Genomic DNA, 21431 nt, shown 5'->3' with positions numbered 1-21431 from the left:
GAAACAAACTCATTCTCTTTCCCCCAAAACTTACTTGTCTTCCTCTTACATTCTGCATCTCAGAGGTGGTACCGTCATCTGCCTAGTCTCCTAAACCAGAATCCTGGATGCCTCCCTTTTGCTGTCCTCAATCACCAAGGTCAATAGACTCCATCTCCTAAATACTTCTAGGATATTTTCAGTCCTCATCATCCCTCCTGCCCCATAGCCTGGGTCCCATCCAGAGAAGCTTGTTCACTGCATTAAATGACCAAGAGGGCTTAGATTCAGCCCTGCCCTGCTCACCAAGGAACCTGCCTTACCTTAAGCTACCTGTAACTGGAGGAAAACCCGCAGCAATCACTTCCAACCTGGTTCAATTCACCTCAAGCCAGGGGCAGCCTGAGGGATTGTCCTCAAGCCCACATTGGCTCTTGTCTCACCTGCTCAAAAACCCTTCCATGGCTCTCCATTGCCCTCAGGATAAAGCTCCAACTCCCTAAAAAGACTTGGAGATCCTTTCATGACTTGGGCTCTTCAACCTCAAGTCTTGTCCCTACCTGGGCATCATAAACCGTGTAACCCAACTGTGGAATTGCTTGCACTTCATCATTGTGCTATGCTCACTACATCTTTACAAATGTTCTTTCTATCTGGAACATCCCTGAAGTGGCTTCCTACCATCCCGGAGCGTTTCGGTGCTTTAAGTATTCGGCCCAAGAGCTTTTTCAGAAGCTGAAACTGTCCGCTCATAAGACAGGAAGACCTCAGAAAACAAGGCTGTGAACCTCAGTCGCCTCATCTATAAACGGCCATACCGTGACTAAGGTCAGGCAGCCAGCAGGTGAGGATGGTCTTCAGCTCCCAACTTGCTGGTCAAGGTAGCGCAGGACCAGCTACCGCGCGCCACCCGGCAGCTGGCGGGGCTTCCAGTGCCTGGGACCAGTCGCCTTGGCGTCGGGGCGGAGCCTGCGGGCGTCGTGGGCGCGGCCGCCCCCTCTGGCCCGCCTCCCGCTTGCCGGCATGACGGAGGTAGACGCCGACGTCATAACAACGTGTTCCTTCAGACGCTTCCCGGGCTCCAGCGGGTCACGTGAGCCACTTTTCGCGCGAAAACTGGTTGCTGCTGGAGTAGCGAAGAGGATCGCGGCGCTAAGATGGCGGTGAGCGCGCGGGTGCTGGGCGCGCGGGGGGTCCCCGCGGCCCAAACGTCTGCACAGCCTGGGGCGCGGGTGGTGCGGGGCTCGTGCCAGAAGCAGGGACAGCGTGCGGGTAGGGGGGTGCTGCGTGCTTCTAGTCCTTGCCCCCCTCTTGCCCTGCTCCCGCCCGCCCGGAATCGGTCCTCCGGACGAGGTAAGGCCCTGGGCTCTGGTTTGGAGCTGATTCCTCTCGGGGTCTGCAAAGCCAGCTGTCCCCGCACCGCTCAGTCTTCCTGGTGATGCCGCCTCCCCCACGGCAGCCTGGGAGCGCTGGACTCCTGCAGTGGAGGCAGCCGGCCACTGTCATTTATTCATTATGCACATGCTTGTTGGGCGCCCTTTCTGTGCTTGGCGCAGAGTGTCCACAAGATAGACAAGGTCCCACATCTTCATGCTTTTTGTCTCTTTGTCTTGTTTACTGTCTGACCCCTCCACCAGTCTGTAAGCATCAGACCTCTTACGTTGTTTGCTCTCATATGGTAGTGCTTAGCACAGTGGGTGCTCCAATGGGTGGGAATGCATCCTCAGTGATTTTTCATGGAGAAAACACCGGGTATTTATTGTGTGTCACCAGATGTTTGAGGAAGTGATATTTGAGGTGGTTCCCGTGTGTTCAGAAGCCATAGGCTCAGAGAGCTCAGAGAGCATTCTATATAGAGGAAAACAGCACGTGCAAAATCTTGAGTCTGGAAAGCGTTTGGTGTGGTGGAGAACAGGGTAACTGGAGGGGAGGGCCACCTTATAGGAAGCTAAGTTAGCCTTCACCTTCTGGGTCTTCCCTTGCAGGAATCATCTGAATCCTTTACCACGGCCTCCAGCCCAGCTCGGCGTCGGCGAAGCAATGATCCTCTCACCTCCAGCCCTGGGCGAAGCTCCCGACGCACAGATGCTCTGACCTCCAGCCCTGGCCGTGACTTGCCTCCCTTTGAAGATGAGTCCGAGGGGCTGCTAGGTACAGAGGGGCCCGTGGAGGAAGAGGAAGAGGATGGAGAGGAACTTATTGGAGATGGCATGGAGAGGTACTTTCATTCAATGCCTGCATCAACAGATAGTTTTGCAGGGAGCTTGTTGTGTGTCTGCGATCGTGCTTTGGTTGCTAGGAAGTAGACAAATCTGAGCATCTTGCCTTTGGGAGCATCTTGGTTCAGTCTGGGAGGAGACAGGTTCATAGGACCACAATGTAGGTCCATTTCACTTTTTGTATCTAAGACTACACCCTAAGGCCTGGGTAAGCCCAAACTCCATGAGATGTGCACCTCAAGGGATGTAAGGGTCCTCTAATCTGGTGGACAACATCAGGAATGCCACCTGGGAAGGATAGGAAACAGGCAGTTGAGTATTTTTCTGCAATTTCAAAAAAACAGCAAATTTAGGGGGTAGCTGATTAACCATCATTTAGATTCAATTCAAGTATTGATTGTATCTAATCTGTACCAGGCCCTGTATTAGTTACTTTCACGCTTAATTAGTAAACGATAAACATGTATTAAAGGTTATTGAGGCTTAATGCTAAGACAGTAGAGTAAGCTCTGCAAGGGATCAAGGTTAGATTTCTACTGCTGCTTTGCCCCGTATTAACAACCGGGATTTGGTGGGTGCATCAGTAGTAGAATTGTGTGAATGCCCAGGAGCCTCAGAAAGAGTCTCCTTTTGGGCCTTTCTTTCCTTGGACTCGGGGTTCCAGACTTGGCGTGTGTGAGAGGACTGTACAGGCCATCCCATACTCCACTGGGAGTGCTCTTGTGAGCCATCCCACGGACTGTGAAGGGTCCCTCTCTGGACCATTCAGATCTTTGCTTTAAGCACTGTCACCCCAGATGATCAGACTGGGTGTGCAGAACATGTCCGACTATGGAAGGAATGAGGAGTTTGGGACAAATCAGCCTGGGACAGGCCCTCGTGCTCTGTGGAGTTGTTCAGGCAGAGCACCCCTCCCTCATCCTCTACCATCTATTTCTACCTTCTTCTTGCTTTTCTTTCCCTTTAGAGAACGAGAGGAGAGGCCCTTTGCAGGAGCTTCTGGATAGAGCTATCTGAGGGCTAGCTGGGCCAAATTAGACTTTGTTTTGTGGCTTTTTAAGAAACAAGTTTACTGAGCTATAATTTATATATTGTAAAATTTACGCCTTGTAAGAATATAATTCAGAGCTTTTTAGTCAATTTCCTGAGTTTGGCGATCATCACCACACTCTCGTTTTAGAATATTTCCTTATTGGGCATGTTCATCCCATTTAAGACCCCTTGTGCCTGTTAATCCTGGTTCCCATTATCACTCCTAGGCTGCCAATAACCTATTTTCTGTCTCTTTAGATTTACCAGTTCTGACCATTTCACACAAATGGAATCATAATACCTGACTCTTTGCGACAGGCATCTGGTTTTCGAGGTCCATCCATGTTGTAGTGTGTGTCAGTACTTCATTACTTTTTGTAGCTGAATAATGTTCCTTTTGATGGTGTCATGCAGGGATTCAGCTCCCACTTCCTACACAAGAACGCAGGATATGGTGAGGCCAGAAAGGAACAACAACAGAGCCATAGATAGGGGGGTCATGCCACTATATTCTCACTGGCGGCTGGGTTGGAGATACAGGAAGCAGGGTCCACACGATCCGCAATCCGCCGTCCACTTCTCTGTCAACCAACCAACCAACTTGCTAGCTGCAATCCACCGTCCACTTCTCTGCCAACCAACCAACCCCCTAGCATAGCCACAGCAGTTATATTAGTGGCTAATGTGTAACCGGTAACAGCTGATGGCCACCCAGCCACAGTGGATGGCCATCTGATTACAGCTGATGGCCATCCAATAACCGAGCCGGCACCTTTCCATGTGAGGCCGAGAGCCTGGAAAGGGCTCTCTGGGACTCTGTCCCCACATTTGGATAGCCCACATTTTATTTATCCATAATCAGTTGATGGACATTTGGGTCCTTTGCACTTTTTGGCACTTAATGAATAATGCTGCTATGAAGTTTTTGTGTAAACGTGTTTTTAATTCTCTTTGGCAAATACCAAGGGATGGAATTACTGGGTCGTATGATAACTCTATGCTTAATCTTTTGAGGAACTGCCAGAATGTTTTCCCAAAGCAGCTTCACCATTTTACATTCATGCCCACAAGTGGTGTCTGAGGGTTACCATTTTTCTACATTCTTGCCAACACCTGTTGTTTTCTGGTTTTTTTGTAATTGCCATCATAAAGGGTGTAAGATGGTGTCTCATTGGGGCTTTGATTTACATTTCTCTGATGCTTAATGTGGAGCATCTTTTCACGTGCTTATTGGACATTTGTATATCTTTGGGGAAATGTCTCTTCAGATCATTTCTCTTTGTTATTGAATTGTAAGAGTTTTTAAACTTATTCTTGATATAAGTCCTTTATCAGATATGTGACCTGTAAATATTTCCTCTTCAGTCTGTGGCTTGTCTTTTTCATTTCTTTACTGGCACATTTTGAGGCACAAAAGATTTTAATTTTGATGAAGTCAATTTTCTCAAATTTTTATGGACCAATTAGAATTTCTCTGAGGATATTTCCTGTGACTTGAAGAGTCAGGTACCTTTTCCTGGGAATTTAAGAATTCAGAAACAGATCAGCCTAGAAGTATATCTGGCTCTGGGTTTTGTTTCTGGCATGAACAGTATGGGATTACTGTCTTGAGAGTGTAATTTGACAGAGTTTACAGAAAAACAAAAAACACCCAAATAGTAGCAGTTCCTCTGATTATTACTTACCTGAAAAAAAGGAGACTTCAAGAAGATTATCTTGGGGAAGCAGTGTGGTATCAGGGAACGAGTTTGCGATTTGTGGTTGTACTGTATTTCGACACCCAGCTCTGCTGAGTGACCATTGGCAAAAGTCGTATCATCCCCTAGTGCTCAGTTTCCTCATCGTTTCCATGGAGCAATGATGCTTACCTCCCAGAATTGTAGGGAGGAGAGCAGGGCTTTGCTCTAAGGGGTTCTTTGATAAGGTAATCATTCTTCATACAGCTGATAGATGACATTATGGAAAATGAGTCCTTGGCTGTCTTAGAGTTGCTGAGAGGCTTGAGTGAGTTGGCGAGAGTTTCAGGCTGGTTTGGCTTATGTGAATAGAAAACCTTCCCAGCTCTTGAAGGGGTTTGAGGCGGTATTGTCAGAGAGGGAGAGTTCCTGAACTGTGGGGGAGCTGGGCATGTCTCTGAAAAGCTTTTATGTATGAAGGTTTTGTGGTTCTCCATTTTCTATTATTGGGTGCTTAAAGCTGTGTGGTGAGCTCCCCCTTTTTTTCTTGTGGAAAAATAAATAACGTAAAATTTCCTCTCTTAAACACCTTTAAGTATCCAGTTCATTGGCTTTAAGTACACTCACGTTGTGCAGTCATCACCACCGTTTCCAGAATTTTTTCATCTTACCACACTGAATCATGTATTATTTGTCTTTTTGTGACTGGTGTATTTCACTGAGTACAATGTCCTAAATTCATCCATGTTGTAGCATGTCTCAGACTTTCCTTCCTTTTAGAAACGATAGTATTCCATTACGTGGACAGACCACACTTTTCAGCCTTTTGTCTTTCTGACCTGGAGACTCTTCAGCCAAGGGCTCCCGAGCCTTCTGAAACAGGCCCAGTTCCTCGGTGGCATTTGGGTTTTTTTGATACTAACATTTGGGGGTCTCTCAGGGACTATCGTCCCATCCCGGGGCTGGACACCTACGAGGCTGATGGACTGGCCCTGGATGATGAGGACGTAGAGGAGCTGACAGCAAGTCAGAGAGAGGCGGCAGAGCGAGCCATGCAGCAGCGTGACCGTGAGGCCGGCCGGGGCCTGGGCCGCATGCGCCGCGGGCTCCTATACGGTAGGTTGAGATGTCTGCACCCCCAAGGGGGCTGGTCCTTCTTCCAGAGTCTTGGGGAGCTGGGAAGGAGTGCTGGGGAAAACTTCACTCAAGGATGTCCCTTTTACTCCAGACAGCGATGAGGACGAGGAGCGCCCTGCCCGAAAGCGCCGCCAAGTGGAGCGGGCCACAGAGGACAGTGAGGAGGACGAGGAGATGATTGAGAGCATTGAGAACCTGGAGGACCTCAAGGGCCACTCCGTGCGTGAGTGGGTGAGCATGGCAGGCCCCCGGCTAGAGATACACCACCGCTTCAAGAACTTCCTGCGCACCCATGTGGATTGCCACGGCCACAATGTCTTCAAGGAACGCATCAGCGACATGTGCAAAGGTATGGCTTCTGTACTCCCATTTCTGTTCACCATAGTTCATCTTCCAAAACTCTCCTGGAGAGAGTTACCCCTTTGGCCCATTAGTGGCACATTTAATGGAGACGTGAAATGCAGAAAACATTAAATAACTTGCTGTCATGCGGGGACTCAGCTCCTGCTCCCTGCACAAGAACGCAGGACATGGTGAGGCCAAAAAGGAACACCCACGGAGCCAAGGACAGGGAGTCATACTACTATATTCTCAATGGCGGCTGGTCAAGACACAAAAGCAAACATCCGCCAATACCCCAGTGAGGGGTCTTCCTGTACTCCAGTCTCTTTGGAGGCCGGGCAAGACACAGGAAGTAGGATCAACACTATCTGCAGTCCACTTCTCTGCCAACCAACCAACTCCCTAGCGTAGCCATGGCAGTTATATCTGGCTAATGGCTAACCAGTAACAGCTGATGGCCAACTAGTCACAGCTGATGGCCACTACTACCTGAGCCAGCACCTTTCCACATGAGGCCGAGAGCCTGGAAACTGCTCTCTGGGACCTTGTGCCCACACTTGCCTATTGCTGGATGGGAGTTAGAACCTGGCACCCACAATGTCCATCTTTCAGACAAATACAAGGTGTGATCAAACAATATAGTGAATGTGTAAATTAAAAGAATTATTACAGTAAAAGACACATTGCCATTAATCCCCCTCAATATATTCCCCCTCACTTCGAACACACTTAACCCATCCTTCTTGCCACTTTCTGAAGCAGTGCTGGAAGTCCCCTTTCGTGAGTGTCTTTAGATGCACTGTCACTCATGGCTGCCTCAGTGTCTTGAATCATTCTGACTTTTGGGAAGAACCAGAGGTTGCATGATGCCAGATCCAATGAATAAAGTGGATGCGGACACACCATAATGTTTTTATTTGACAGAAATTGCCGTATAACAGAAGTAATAGGAGATGTGGAGCGTTGTCATGATGGAGGATGATTTACGGCACCCCTTAAAACACCTTCTCTCAACTGTAGCTCACCCGACTAACTGCACCAAACAAGTTGAAATTTGTCACACACTGTTAGTAAGGTTCCACGCACTGCTTCCCGTATTGAAGATCCCTGCCTTTTCGTTGGATGCCACTCTGCTCTGCTGTGGCATTCACTGCATTTTGTGGTCACAGCGGAAAGGCTCCATGTCACACATCGTTTCTGGTATGGCAGTTCCTGTGTGTCCTGATCCACCTTATTCACCAAATCTGACACCTTTTGACTTCTGGCTCTTTCCCAAAGTCAAAATGACCATGAAAGGTGAATATTTTGAATCATTTCAGGACATTGAAGCAGCCATGACAGTGCAACTAAAGACTTAAGAAAGAGGACTTTCAGAGCTGCTTCAGAAAGGGGAAAGAATGATGGGATAAGTGTGTTTGAAGCGAGGGGGCAGTATTTTGGGGGGATTCCTGGCAATGTGTCTTTTATAGTAATAAATTTTTTTTAAATTAAAACATTCACTGTATTTTTTGATAATACCTTGTACAAAAAGAATTGCAAGTCTGCACTAGGACTCTCTAGCCGACAATACAGTGAGCACATCTGTACCACAGAAGTGGTTTTTGACATGCTTAAAATTTGGCAAGTTTTACGGAAAAATTTGTATTACTACTTTGAACAGAAAGTAGTGGCATATTTTTGTGTGACCGGAATTAATTTTAAAGGGAGGCATCCAAATCTTGGTTTCCTGCTGTCCCCTCGACTCCTTTTGTCTTCCGTTTGTCACAGTTTATTCATGGGTTTCCTTCCTGGACCTGGCAGGCACTTGAGGTTGCAGCCCTGCTGTACTAGGCACTCTACGAAGTGTGACAATTAATTTTGCGAACTCATCCAAGTTCTTCCAAGTAAAATTTGCCCCACCGGCACTTCCGCATACCCGTTCCTCCTAGCTCCTTAAAAACCCTTACCCTAGTCCAGCGAGCCAGGTGGATTAGAGGCATCTCCCATCTTCCCGATTGGCGGCTTCTCGATCAACAAACCTTACTCCAAACTCTGACATTCTGAGTTTGGCCTTTTGAAGCACTGGGTACCCAGACTTTGTTTGGTAACATCACTGTTCTTCTGTCAATAAACAACTGAAGTATCAGTTCCAGAGTATTTTCCCTTAAATCCCCCTCATGTATGGTTTTGTTAAAAAAACAAATTCAACCGAGTATGGGTGAAGATCTAACTGGCTTTATTAAGCAATTTGTGAATGGGGCAGTCTCCTACGAGGTCTGACAATTAAGTTCGCACACTCATCCTAGAAAAAGTGCTACATACCTCCTTTTTGAATAGCACTATGGTCACCTTCGAAGTACTCCCTTTGGGAAGCTATGCACCGACGGCAACGCCTAGTCCACCCTTCAAAGCAATTTGGGAACTCTCTTTATGGAATGGCCATCAGAGCTGTCGTCGCATTACCCTTGATGTCCTGGATGTCATCAAAATGTCTTCCTTTCAATGTTTCCTTTACCTTCGGGTAAAGAAAGAAATCATTGGGGGCCAGATCAGGTGAGTAGGGAGGGTGTTACAATACAGTTATTTGTTTACTGGCTAGAAATCGTCACAGACAGTGCCATGTGAGCTGGTGCATTGCCCTAATGCAGGAGCCATGAATTGACGAAAAGTTCAGGTCTTTTTCGTCTAACTTTTTCACATAGCCTTTTCAGCACTTACAAACAGTAAACTTGGTTAACTGCTTGTCCAGTTGGTACAAATTCATAATGAATAATCCCTCTGTACCAAAAAAAAGGTTATCAACAGCATTTTGACTCTTGATTTGGATTGACAGAACTTTTTTGGTCGTGGAGAATTGGCTGACTTCCATTGTGCACTTTGACGCTTTGTTTCAGGGTCGTATTGGTACATCCATGTTTCATCCCCAGGATAACACGGCCCAAAACATCGTCTTGCCTCTCCAAAAGGTGTTGGAAACTTTGACTGTCCTTTGCTTTTGTTCATTGATGAGCTCTTTCGGGACCAGTTTTGCACACGTTTTTCTCATGCTAAAATATTCAGTTGAGATTTTGCTGTTTCTCTATTGATGTTTCCTTGGTCTGCTATGCTTCTCACAGTCAGCTTACGATTTTGACAACACAATTCAATGAATTTTTGCAATGTTTTCATCATTTCTGCTCATTACTGGCCACCCTGACACCTCTTCGTCAGTGATGCGTTCTCTCCCCTCAGGAAAACGTTTAATCCATTTGTACACTGCCGTTTTCCTTATGGCATTATCCCCATAAACTTGGACTAACATGTCCCTGATTTCACTTCCACTCTTGCCAAATTTAACAAGCAATTTAATGTTTGTTCATTGCTTATTCTTGCGACAGCACACAAAAACATGCGACAACAGTAATGAACGCCACTCATCAAGACATTGCCACACATCAACATGAACACAGCTGTGAGACACTGATACACCAAGGTTATGAAACCTCACTGAGCTGTTTGTACAGTGTCGCCAATGTAAACGCACAGTGGCAAGTTCTCCAACTTAATTTTCAGACCTCGTACATGTATTATTTTACTTAATCCCTCCAGCAACTTGTACTCTGTGGGACATCCCTATTTCACAGATTGGGAAATTGAGGTTCAGAACATGTTACTTAATCTTATAGCTAAAGCAAGGTGGACTTAGAAGTGCGAGGTGAGCTTTGCGGCCTGAAGTCAAGGATTTGGGCGAGCAGGCAGGCTCGCTCCTCACACAGTGAGGCAGAAATGGCCTCCTCAGGCTTGATGCTCAGCCTGTTCCCGCCTCCAGAGAACCGGGAGAGCCTGGTGGTGAACTACGAGGACCTGGCGGCCAGAGAGCACGTCCTGGCATACTTCCTGCCAGAGGCGCCAGCGGAGCTGCTGCACATCTTTGACGAGGCTGCCCTGGAGGTCGTGCTGGCCATGTACCCCAAGTATGACCGCATCACCAGCCGCATCCACGTGCGCATCTCCCATTTGCCTCTGGTGGAGGAGCTGCGCTCGCTGAGGTGAGGTGGGGGCAAGAGTTGAGTCCTGTGTACACCATGGCTCAGGCATCATTCCAGAGAGCTTTGATGGGGAGGGGGGGGATCGTGTGACGGATGGCTGCAGCCAAGGAGAGCCCTCAGTCATGAGTTTTGGCTTGCACGCGGGTGGGGTGTGATGGATCTGGTGGCACTGGGCCCCAGATTTTGGGGATCTCGTGTAGTACTTACCTCTCTGGAGGGCATGGGCAGAGCATGAGCGTTCCAGGCCTCTGATGTGCCCTCTCATCTCCATAGGCAGCTGCACCTGAACCAGCTGATCCGCACCAGTGGGGTGGTGACCAGCTGCACAGGCGTCCTGCCCCAGCTCAGCATGGTCAAGTACAACTGCAACAAGTGTAGCTTTGTGCTGGGACCCTTCTGTCAGTCCCAGAACCAGGAGGTGAAGCCTGGTTCCTGCCCTGAGTGTCAGTCAGCTGGCCCCTTTGAAGTCAACATGGAAGAGGTGAGCGAGAGCACACAGCGCTGACTGCTGGCTGTCCTTCCTGTCTCGGGGATCTCCGGTACACTGGGGCTACCTGAGCTCATAGGCAGTTTGGAAAACCATCATGGGTAGCTGAGAGAAGCGAGAGGGCATTGTGTGGCCACACCCTCAGGCAAACCAGATCTGCCTGGCCAGCTTGTTTAGTTTGGCCCACATGGTGTTTTCAAAAATTCAAGCCAGGGGGTGGTGGAAACAAACAACAAAACTGCATTTTTTTTTTTAATTTTTTTTTTTAAAGTTTGTTGGGAAAAAAATATTGTCTTATTCTACAAAACATTTCAAACTTAAAAAAAAAAAGTTCAAGCCAGTATTTAAAATCAGATGATTTTGTTTAATACATTAAAGTTTATGACTTCTCTTAAAACATGGGAAGATCTGGCTAAACTGGACACACTTCTTGCTCAGCTGCACCCTGAGCAAGGCACTTGCTTTCCAGTCCATCACTCATGGGGTGCCTGAGGTCCCATCGAGACTTGTTCTTGACATATCTGATACCTGCCTCTCTGGGCCTTTGGTTGGGGGCCCCTCTACTATTCTACGCTTCTGAGAAGAACCCTATCCTGAGCCACATTGCCAGAAAATGCCTGGGAGGTTGCTCTTGTGGCATCCCACAGCTAAAAACAGACCTGTTTAAAAGTTCAGGTGTGCCTTGCTTGGTGAGAGACATCTGTGAGACTGGACTTCAGCTGAGCCCAGGCCTCTGCCCAGGTTTCCTTGCCCTGTCTAGTTTCCCTCCTTTGCAGATTCCACTTTCACCAAGCAGAGTTTCAGTCTATGCTTCTAGGGAACTTGAGATAGTAACTAGTAGAGGATTAATTTTAACTGACATTTCTGGAGTACTTGCCAGGTGCTAGGTGAAGCATGTAGTCTTCATACAGTAAAAGGCAGGTACTATTACCCTGTTTTGCCAATGAAGAAACTGGCTGGGGTTACTCAGCCGCGAAGTGACTCAAGTGATTGAAGTGGACACTTTTTTGACCCATAGTGTACGCTTTTAACTGCTATGGTATGTGGTCTCTTTTCTAGACGGTAAGTGAAATGATGAACATTAAATTGCATGGCACAATGTTGGCACGTGGTACTTGGCAATCAGCCCACGCTAATGTCACTTGTTGGACATTGATTTAAGTGCTCCGTATATATGACTTAATCCTCACTGTGAGGTAGCAGTAGGCAGTATTAGTATGCCTATTCTGCAGAGAAGGCACAGAGGCAGTCACTTGGCCCAAGATCACACAGTGTAAGCCACAAAGCCAGGATCTGAACCGAGGCAGCCTGGCTCCAGCGTCCATACACGCAGGCTCAGCCATGTGGCTGGTGACAGTTGCTTGACTGTCCAGCAGTAAGGAGGCATCCAGAGGGGTGGTGACAAGAGCAGGGACCATCCACTGATGTGTCGGTCACAGTGGGTTTACTTCCTGCCATCTTTGGCTCTGTTTCCTAGTCAGTAGATGGAAATAACAACACTGCCTTCTCTCCCTCGCGGGGCCGTGGTCAAGGTCAGGTGACATAATTCCATGCTTGGAGGAGTGTGAAGTCTGCCACACAGGGACAGGCCCCATGACCATTTCTTTGTCCCTCGCAGACCATCTATCAGAACTACCAGCGTATCCGCATTCAAGAGAGTCCCGGCAAAGTGGCGGCTGGCCGGCTGCCCCGCTCCAAGGATGCTATTCTCCTCACTGATCTGGTGGACAGCTGCAAGCCAGGAGATGAGATAGTACGTGGCCAGGAGTGGGCTGGGAGGGAGCGGAGTTGCTAAGGAAATTTGTGTGAGCATTTGTGGCAGGGTGGTGGGGAGGGGGATCCATGGCACCTGGGGCACTGGCTGAGGTGAGTTCTTGAGTCGCTCTTTGGACTGAACTAGCCAACTGGAACACTGGATTGAGGACTAATTGTACTTTGATTTTGCTGAGCTTCTCGTTTTGTAGTCTGTAGCATGGAGGACTTGGAGGAGAAGTAACTGGGTAAAGCCAGATGTGGAGGGGGGCCCAGCTCCCACTTTGACCCCAGGGCTGGCCCACCTGACCACATGGTCTCCCCTGTCCCCAGGAGCTGACTGGCATCTACCACAACAACTACGACGGCTCCCTTAACACTGCTAATGGCTTCCCTGTCTTTGCCACGGTCATTTTGGCCAACCACGTGGCCAAGAAGGACAACAAGGTTGCTGTGGGGGAACTGACTGACGAAGATGTGAAGATGATCACCAGCCTCTCCAAGGACCAGCAGATTGGGGAGAAGGCAGGTGGAAGCCCTGTGGGGCTGCTGCTGCACTCTGCAAGGAGTCCGGGGGCTCGCTGGGGGTGTTGGGGGCGCCCAGGGCTCGCTGCCAAAGCCTTAGCTACTTCCCCAGGCTGCCCTGGAATCTCGGTCCTGATTCCCAGATGTTGGAGACTGAGCTTCCCTTATTTTACTTCCCAGCGCAGCTCAGTAAACCTGCCTCGATGGGGGGCCCCATGCTACAAAGGAAGAGCATAAACATTGGCATTGGGAAGGGGCCTCTGAGCCTGTGTCCCCACCTGGTTAGGGCAGGGTTGTGACGATTCATCAGATCGTGTGGAGTTAAGCTTGAAGTTGAAACGGAGGCAGAGCAGTAGGAATAACTCATCTCATATGGGTGTCCCCTGGTGTTAGACTCCTACCACACACAGTCTTCTCCAGGAGTGGGATCCCAATATGGTTTCGGGTTTTTTAATGTAGACATTTTTACTGAAGGTTGGGGAGAAGGGGATTGACATTGCAGACACACAAATAACAAATAGTATTTTAAATTTCTGTTCATACAAGTCCTCTGCTATTTCACCTACTCAGGCACCACCTGGCTGCCAGGTCATAAGTGTTCTCAAGCTCACAGTTCTCTTCATTTTCTTCCCTTCCTTCCTTGCTCTGCCTCAGCTGTCTACTTCCTGTTCAGTTGTTAATGTAGAACAGTTTGGCTCTCTCTTTGACCTCTGCTCTTCTGCTCCTAAAGAGCCAGGCCCTCAGTTTAGGTGAATCAGTTCAGGTTCCAGTGGCTTGTTGACTGAATGGGATCCTTCCGTTTGTGGTCTGTAAACTCCCTGAGGGCAGGGCAAGTCTGATGCACTCACCTCTGCCTGGGCCGCCTTAGTCTGTCAAGATTTGGGGTACCCACAGGAATCGCAGGTGTTTCACCAGCCTTGGAAGGACAAGAACTTCAGTTCTGCCAACATACTCAGTCCTTGAATACTTCAGTGCTGATTTCCCTTTTTCACAGCCCCTCCCCCAGGGCCTGGTGCTTCCTGAGCCGCTAGGTCTGCCCTGTGAGAATGCAGTGCTTCTGCAGAGGGTGGAAAGGTTGAGAATAGGGAAGGCACAACCATGCCGCAGGTGGAGGTGGAAGCTGACTTCCACCAGCAAGACGTGTCTGATGTCTCTAGTGTCATTTTTAAAATTTCAGCAGATTTTGTATTCTCTTTCTTTCTCTTCCCACTCCCTCCCTATCTCTCTCCCCTTCCGTCCCCCTCCCCCCAGCCCCACAGAAATGGAGAATGTTTCAGTGAATCTCCAGTTAAAATGACCTAACTTCCTGGTGACCATGTCTCTCAGATGCTCTGTATTTTTTTATTTATTGGGGTGACATTGGTTAATAAGATTATTAAAGCTTCAAATGTACAATTCTGTAATATGTCATCTATATATTCACTGTGTGCTCATCACCCAAAGTTTAGTCTTTCATCACCATATATTTGACCCTCTTTACCGTCTTCAATTTCCCCCTGACCCCTTCCACTCTGGTAACCACCATACTGTTGTCTGTCAGTGAGTCTTTGTTTGTTCATTTGTTGCTTTCTGTTTTATATCCTATATATATGAGGGATATCTTTATTGTCCTTTTCCGCTTTTCTGTCCGACTTGTTTTGTTCAGCATGATACTCTCAAGATCCATTTACATCACAAATGGTGATACTTCATCTTTTCTTATGGTTGAGTAGTATTCCATTGTATATGTACCACCTCTTTATCCATTCATTTGTTGAAGGACACTTGGGTTGCCAGACGCTCTGTATTGATCATATTTCTCCATCATAGCCCAGCCAGGAGCCAGACACTAGTATAAATGCCTCACTTAGAGCTCACACCTCCTGTAAATTGGGTAATGTTGCCTCTTTTCCATTTGAGGAAACTGAGGTTCAGGCAGGCCACAGCTTATGTGAGGGGTCTTCCTGCTGTCAGAGCCTGGGTCTTTGCTCTTGGTGTGAAACCTTAGGGTAGTCCTTTCTGAATTAGGACAACAAAGGTGTCGGACTAACGTTTTTTAAGGTCTGAAGTTCTGTGATTCTCAGAAAGAGCCAACTAATGACAAGGCCCAGAGTCAGGGCAGGGCTTAATGCCAGGGCCTGGTGGAATTACAGCAGCTGTGGGATGGATGTTTTAGGGCTGGAGACATCACCATCCTCTGAGACTGGAATATGTGGGTGATATGCCATGGGTATCAGGTTGACCCAGGCTTTTGAGAGCAGAGGTCCCATTCCCATGGCTCTCTCCCTCCCTTCCTCAGATCTTTGCCAGTATTGCTCCCTCCATCTACGGGCACGAAGACATCAAGAGAGGCCTGGCACTGGCTCTGTTTGGAGGGGAGCCCAAAAACCCAGGTAAGCATCCTCTATAGGGAATTTAGTAGAAGCCAGTTTCTAGGTGTCAGACAAGGCAGGACCCTGAAGCCTGGGTGTCTGGGGAGAAAGAGCATGTTAAGAGGTGGCTGGGCCATGTGCGACTTGGTCATCGTAGGGAGAGCACAGCCCATGGGCGTGGCATCTTGGGTGTCCAGTTGTCTGTAGCTTCACCACTGCCTTCCTTTGATTTGAGCAAATTTGTCTTTGCTTCTCTTACTTTAAAAATGTTTATCTTTTAAAAAGTTAAGTTTATCTCTGAAATGAACATACAAATATGTTTTTATATTATATCCTCTTAAATTGTTAGAAGTCACAGGAAGGCCAAAGTCACTATTGCCCACCCTTTCTAACCCTAGCCCCCCCTTGTCGGTCACCCCTCTGATCAGTGTGGTATGTGCATTCCCAGACCTTTGTGTGGCCATTCATAGACTTGCACACAAACTTAGAAAACAGAGGATTTCACAACACATGCGTGTTTCTATTTAGTTTCCTGTAATGTGTGTATAAGTGACTATGCATAAAATATGCAGCCTACTTTTTCTCACTCAGTAACATATCTTTGGTATCTTTTGGCATTAGTGCATAATAGAGCAAGTTCATTCTTTTAAGTTACTGTATTATGGTCCATATAGCATAGTGTAATTCATTAATCCTTCTGGTTGGAGAATATTTCAGTTGCTTCCAACTTTTTACATTTACGGAGAACATTGTTATACACTTTCTTATACACCCATTTCTCTGGGTTCAGTGCTCAGAAGTGGGATTGCTGGTCCTAAGGTATTGCAGTCCTTTCTGGGGGTAATATTCCTTTGCCGTTCATAATAGGCTGAGAAATTGGAGGTGCGCCCTGTACCCCTCATCTGCCTTTCATCACCACTCCCGCTGTTCCTATCCTTGCCTCCTCCAGGGGGCAAACATAAGGTGCGAGGCGACATCAACGTGCTCTTGTGTGGAGATCCTGGCACAGCCAAGTCTCAGTTCCTCAAATACATTGAGAAAGTGTCTAGCCGTGCCATTTTCACCACTGGCCAGGGGGCTTCAGCTGTGGGCCTTACGGCATATGTCCAGCGGCACCCTGTCAGCCGAGAGTGGACTTTAGAAGCTGGAGCCCTGGTTCTGGCTGACCGAGGAGTGTGCCTCATCGATGAATTTGACAAGGTGGGTCCTGGACCATGTGGGTAATGGGATTCAGGGTGTGTTGGCTTAACCTTCAGTGGGAGATAAGTGTTACTGGGGCATGTTGGTGAGAATCAAGCATTTGACTCTTGCAGATGAATGACCAGGACAGAACCAGCATCCATGAGGCCATGGAGCAGCAGAGTATCTCCATCTCGAAGGCTGGCATTGTCACCTCCCTGCAGGCTCGCTGCACCGTCATTGCTGCTGCCAACCCCATAGGTACACCAAGCATGATAACCAGTGGGGCTCAGGGCCTGCCAAAGGGGACAAGACCCAAAGAGACCCTGCCTTCAGGAATCAGGAATCCATAGCACCCTCATCCAGTCACAGATCTGAGTTAGGAATTAAGCAACAGAAAAGGGATTCTTTTCTGCATGTCCTGCCAGAGCAGGAAGTGGGAACCCTGGGTTTTTGTTGAGCGATGTTCTCAGAACCACCGATGGCCATTCTTTTCAGAAGACCTGGGAGAAGAATCTAGTGTGTTGTGTAAGTGGGGGTGGAGTTTCTTGTTGGTCCCAGCCTGCAAGTGCTTAGAGAGCCCAGGCACCCTCACCTGTCTGGCTCTTCCTGTTGGGAGACAGGTGTGTTTTCTGTCTCAAGGCTGTTTCAGGCCATTGACTGGGGAAAGCCCAATCAATGTCTTGTTTGGAATGTCTGACAGCAGGTGCTGAGCCTCTGTCCTCTTCTGGTCTACCAAAGACCTCTTCCCCTTCTGTCACTGAAGCAACTTGGGGTTGGAGAGAACTTTGTGCTTAGGAAGAAGAGAGGATATGGGGAGCATGAGCCCTGATGGAGAAGTGCCTTTGTGTTACAGGGGGCCGCTATGACCCCTCACTGACCTTCTCAGAAAATGTGGATCTCACGGAGCCCATCGTTTCCCGCTTCGACATCCTGTGTGTGGTGAGGGACACAGTGGACCCAGTCCAGGTACGTATCCACATGTCTCAGGTTCCATGCAGTAAGTCCTAGGGCTCTCAAGTGAAGCTTGGGTTCTGGGGTGTGCCAGGCACAGGGAAAGGGGGTGCCACGTGAACCATGGTGTGTTTTCCATTCTTGTTCTCGTGCCCAGAAGTCATCCTTAATATCGCTCTCCTTCACTGCCCACCCCTTCCCAGCCGCCCACCCAACACAGTTCACACAGTTCGCAGTCTGCCACCAAGTTTTGTTGGTCCTACTTGCCTCAGTCTATCCACTTCTCGCTGTTCCTCTGCTAAAACTCCAGTCCCTGTTTCTCTTGCTCTGACTGAAGTACTGCAGTGTCTGGTGGTTGGTCCCTGGCTTCCACTCATGTCCATTTAGACTGCAGTTAGATGCCAGCCTATCTTTTGAAAGCATAAGTTGGATCACGCCTTTCCTTCTTAAGAACCTGCTAGCAGTTTTCCCTGTAACTATGAGAGAATCCACCATTCTTGCTCTGGCTGCCAGCCCTGTGAGATCTCTGTGCCTGTGTTTCCTGCTGCCCTCACTTTACACCTTAAAGATGCCAGGGCTTTGAACTTACTCTTCCCTTCCTGGAATGCTGCTCTCCTAGATTGTCAGATAACAGAGGAGTCTCCTCAGGCCCTCACCCATTGCCCTATTTCTCTTAGCACCTGTTAATTTAAAAAAAACTGTGTCTCCTCTCCCCTGACGAGGAGATGAGCTCCGTGAGGGCTCAGTCATGTTTGCCAGTGGACCCTGGCACCTGTAGCTGCCTGGCATATAGTAGGCATATGATATAAGTGTTGAGAAAACATCCTTCTCAAGCATATCAACTTGTACTCCTTTCAGCTAGCTGACTTCCTCCCAGCCAGGCCATGAGACTCCCCCTGCTACCTGTCCTCTTCCATCTTGTCTTAGGATGAGATGCTGGCCCGTTTTGTGGTCGGCAGCCACATAAGACACCACCCTAGCAACAAGGAGGAGGGAGGGCTGGGCGGCACCCCAGAACCCGCCATGCCCAACACATATGGCGTGGAGCCCCTGCCGCAGGAAGTCCTGAAGAAGTACGTCATCTATGCCAAGGAGAAGGTCCACCCGAAGCTCAACCAGATGGACCAGGACAAGGTGGCCAAGATGTACAGCGACCTGAGGAAAGAATCCATGGTGCGGGCCCGGGGAGCCAGAGGGTGGGGTGGAAAGTAGGCCACAGCCTTCTCATTTATGCAGTCCGTTAATCCAAAGAGTGATAAAGCAGGAAGGCCTTAAAAAAAGAAACTTAACATACCTTACACCTTAAAGTAGTTTTAGACAACACTTGAATACGCATGCATTTGTCTCTGTAGGTATAGGGCCAAGGTCTTTTGATGGCCACTGATGAAGGTCCATGTTGACTTTGCATAAATCTCACCCAAATGAACATGTGCTCTGAACTAGTTTCAGTTCTTTCACGGTGGAGGGAAGGCAGCTTATAAGCAATTGGAATGTAGAATTCTTTTAGATTATCTGTCTCACGCACCTAAGCCAGACAGCGACTTTTTCCTTTTTTTTTTTTTAAACCTTTTAATTTCATCAAGTCTTTTCAGAACATCTCAGTTTACATAGAAACAACAGCTTTATTTTCTCATTTATTTTGCACTGGATTATGCAGTACTTAGTACATGACAGTAACTAGGACATCTGGCCACAAGTATAATGGACTCTGGGATGTATGTAAATGAATTGGTGGGAGCAGCATGTGCCAGCATAATAGTGGTATGCTATAGCATAGCATCCACTTGGCACTGCTGCACTTCAAAAAGAAGTGGAAACTGTGAGCTCACTTGGTGGCTCTTTTGAGCACTTCTGTCATAAGTGGTTAGAGGAGCCTTACTGGTTGGGGCTGCTCGCACTACCACTGTCGATTTTCCTTGCCTCTCTCCTGCCTGACAAGAATGATGCTGTCCTCTCCAGGCAACAGGCAGCATCCCCATCACGGTGCGGCACATCGAGTCCATGATCCGCATGGCAGAGGCCCATGCGCGCATCCACCTGCGGGACTACGTGATAGAGGATGATGTCAACATGGCCATCCGTGTGATGCTGGAGAGCTTCATTGACACACAGAAGTTCAGCATCATGCGCAGCATGCGGAAGGTGGGTATAAGTGGAGGGCCACATGTGGGAATCTCGCGCTGGCCTAGACGCTGGGCTGTGCCCTGCTGTCTGGCTGCAGAAGCTCCCGGGTTTGGCTACTCTCGCCAGATTGCATGGCAGGATTGGGACTGGTCATCCTATAGTGTCTTTGAGGGTCCTGGTAGAGAGGAATGGTGACTTCTGTTCTTTTCTCATGCAGACCTTTGCCCGCTACCTTTCATTCCGGCGTGATAACAATGAGCTGTTACTCTTCATACTGAAGCAGTTAGTGGCAGAGCAGGTGACATATCAACGTAACCGCTTTGGGGCCCAGCAGGATACTATTGAAGTGCCTGAGAAGGACTTGGTGGACAAGGTATGGGCATGGATGGGGGGGCAGGGTTGGCCGCCTGGGGAGCTATCAGTCATCTTCGGGGGCAAAAAGTCCTTGCTCTGTCAGTGAGGGTATCAGCCTTGGATGAGAGCCATTTGTTGACTGTTTTTAATGTTCTGAGCACTGTTCTGTGCACTTAAAATCTTGACGGCGGCCAAAAAAGGTAAGTCCTGTTACTGTCATCCCTTCCTACAGAGGAGATGGCACAGAGCAACTGAATAGCTCACCTGAGCTCACAAGCAGTTAGCAGAGCTAAGATGGCAAGCTCCAGACCCTGATACAGCCCGCCTCTGTCCTGGTTGACTTTCCCTTTAATGGAGATGGCAACCCTGCCTGGCGTGTGGTGAATAGGCCTTAGAAAGATCACTGGACCTAAGACCTTGTGGACTTGGGCATTCCAGAGCCCATTCTCACTTGATTTTTTCTCCTTTTAGGCCCGTCAGATCAATATCCACAACCTCTCTGCCTTTTATGACAGTGAGCTCTTTCGGATGAACAAGTTCAGCCATGACCTGAAGCGAAAAATGATCCTTCAGCAGTTCTGAGCCTCCACAGCAGCTGCCTGATTGTGGCTGGGAAGTCAGTTCTCATGCTCACTTCACTCACTTCACTTCAGAGACACGAAACCAAACCATCGTGAGACACAGAGTGTGGTCCAGGTTCAGGACTTGCAGCTGAACCATCTGGCTTCCCCCAGTCTGCTGGGCTCAGGCTACGGCTGGGAGTGCTGGTGATGATTTCTTAGGCTCCCTTTCTGCTTCTCTCACTATCTTGGGTGGGCGTGTTTTGCCATGTTTATTTTTCAACCACTTGGTGACCCACCTTCTACATGAGGTCTGCCTCCACTTTATCCTGGATCAACTCCTATGTGCACGATGCTCAGTCTTCTGGGTGACTGAACATACAAGGGTATTACGAGAATTGTCGCTTGGCATGAGTCCTGTGTCCTAGCTGCTTCGGCCACTTTGGCTGAAGAGCAAGATCAAGGTATTGGTAGTTTTTTCTAAATTCTGTCCTGCAGGTTTTTCTGGGCTTCTGAGTGGAGAAACCTTGTGGGCAGAAGAAAGCACAATCCCTCTAAACTCTGTAATGACACAACTTGGTTTCCTGCAGGAGGAAAGGTCTGGGGGGTTGATATGGTAATGAGGATTACCTGTCACCATTGCTGTGTTAATCTGTTTTCTCCTACCTAACCATTTTCACATTGTTTGTACATTCCACTTCTGTTTCTGTAGTTTAAATTTTAATAAAATTAAATAAAATCTAAATACTGGTA

At 48.2% G+C, this 21431-nt stretch overlaps 1 protein-coding gene across 1 annotated transcript; it reads left to right on the top strand.

The window, feature by feature from the left end:
- The first annotated feature begins 1000 nt into the window (after positions 1-1000).
- On the top strand, positions 1001-21431 carry MCM2 (minichromosome maintenance complex component 2). The gene is made up of 16 exons (XM_033087564.1): positions 1001-1142; positions 1965-2197; positions 5847-6022; positions 6135-6392; positions 10173-10392; positions 10666-10873; positions 12498-12632; positions 12965-13156; positions 15435-15528; positions 16457-16707; positions 16821-16947; positions 17543-17655; positions 18568-18813; positions 19600-19782; positions 19982-20137; positions 20590-21431. Exons 1-16 carry the CDS (start codon positions 1137-1139, stop codon positions 20698-20700), a joined length of 2709 nt encoding a protein of 902 aa, XP_032943455.1. The 5' UTR covers positions 1001-1136; the 3' UTR covers positions 20701-21431.

Source organism: Rhinolophus ferrumequinum, chromosome 19, assembly GCF_004115265.2.
Source record: "Rhinolophus ferrumequinum isolate MPI-CBG mRhiFer1 chromosome 19, mRhiFer1_v1.p, whole genome shotgun sequence".
Classification (NCBI taxonomy): domain Eukaryota; kingdom Metazoa; phylum Chordata; class Mammalia; order Chiroptera; family Rhinolophidae; genus Rhinolophus; species Rhinolophus ferrumequinum.
The sequence above is the reverse complement of the archived record's forward strand: the minus strand, read 5'-3'. Positions and strand labels throughout refer to the sequence as shown.

Bases quoted from the DNA above. Each gene is read 5' to 3' on its own strand.
- MCM2 (XM_033087564.1), top strand. The intron at 13,157-15,434 runs GCAGGTGGAAGC...TCCCTTCCTCAG, and splicing joins ACCAGCAGATTGGGGAGAAG to ATCTTTGCCAGTATTGCTCC. The intron at 18,814-19,599 runs GTGCGGGCCCGG...TGTCCTCTCCAG, and splicing joins ACCTGAGGAAAGAATCCATG to GCAACAGGCAGCATCCCCAT.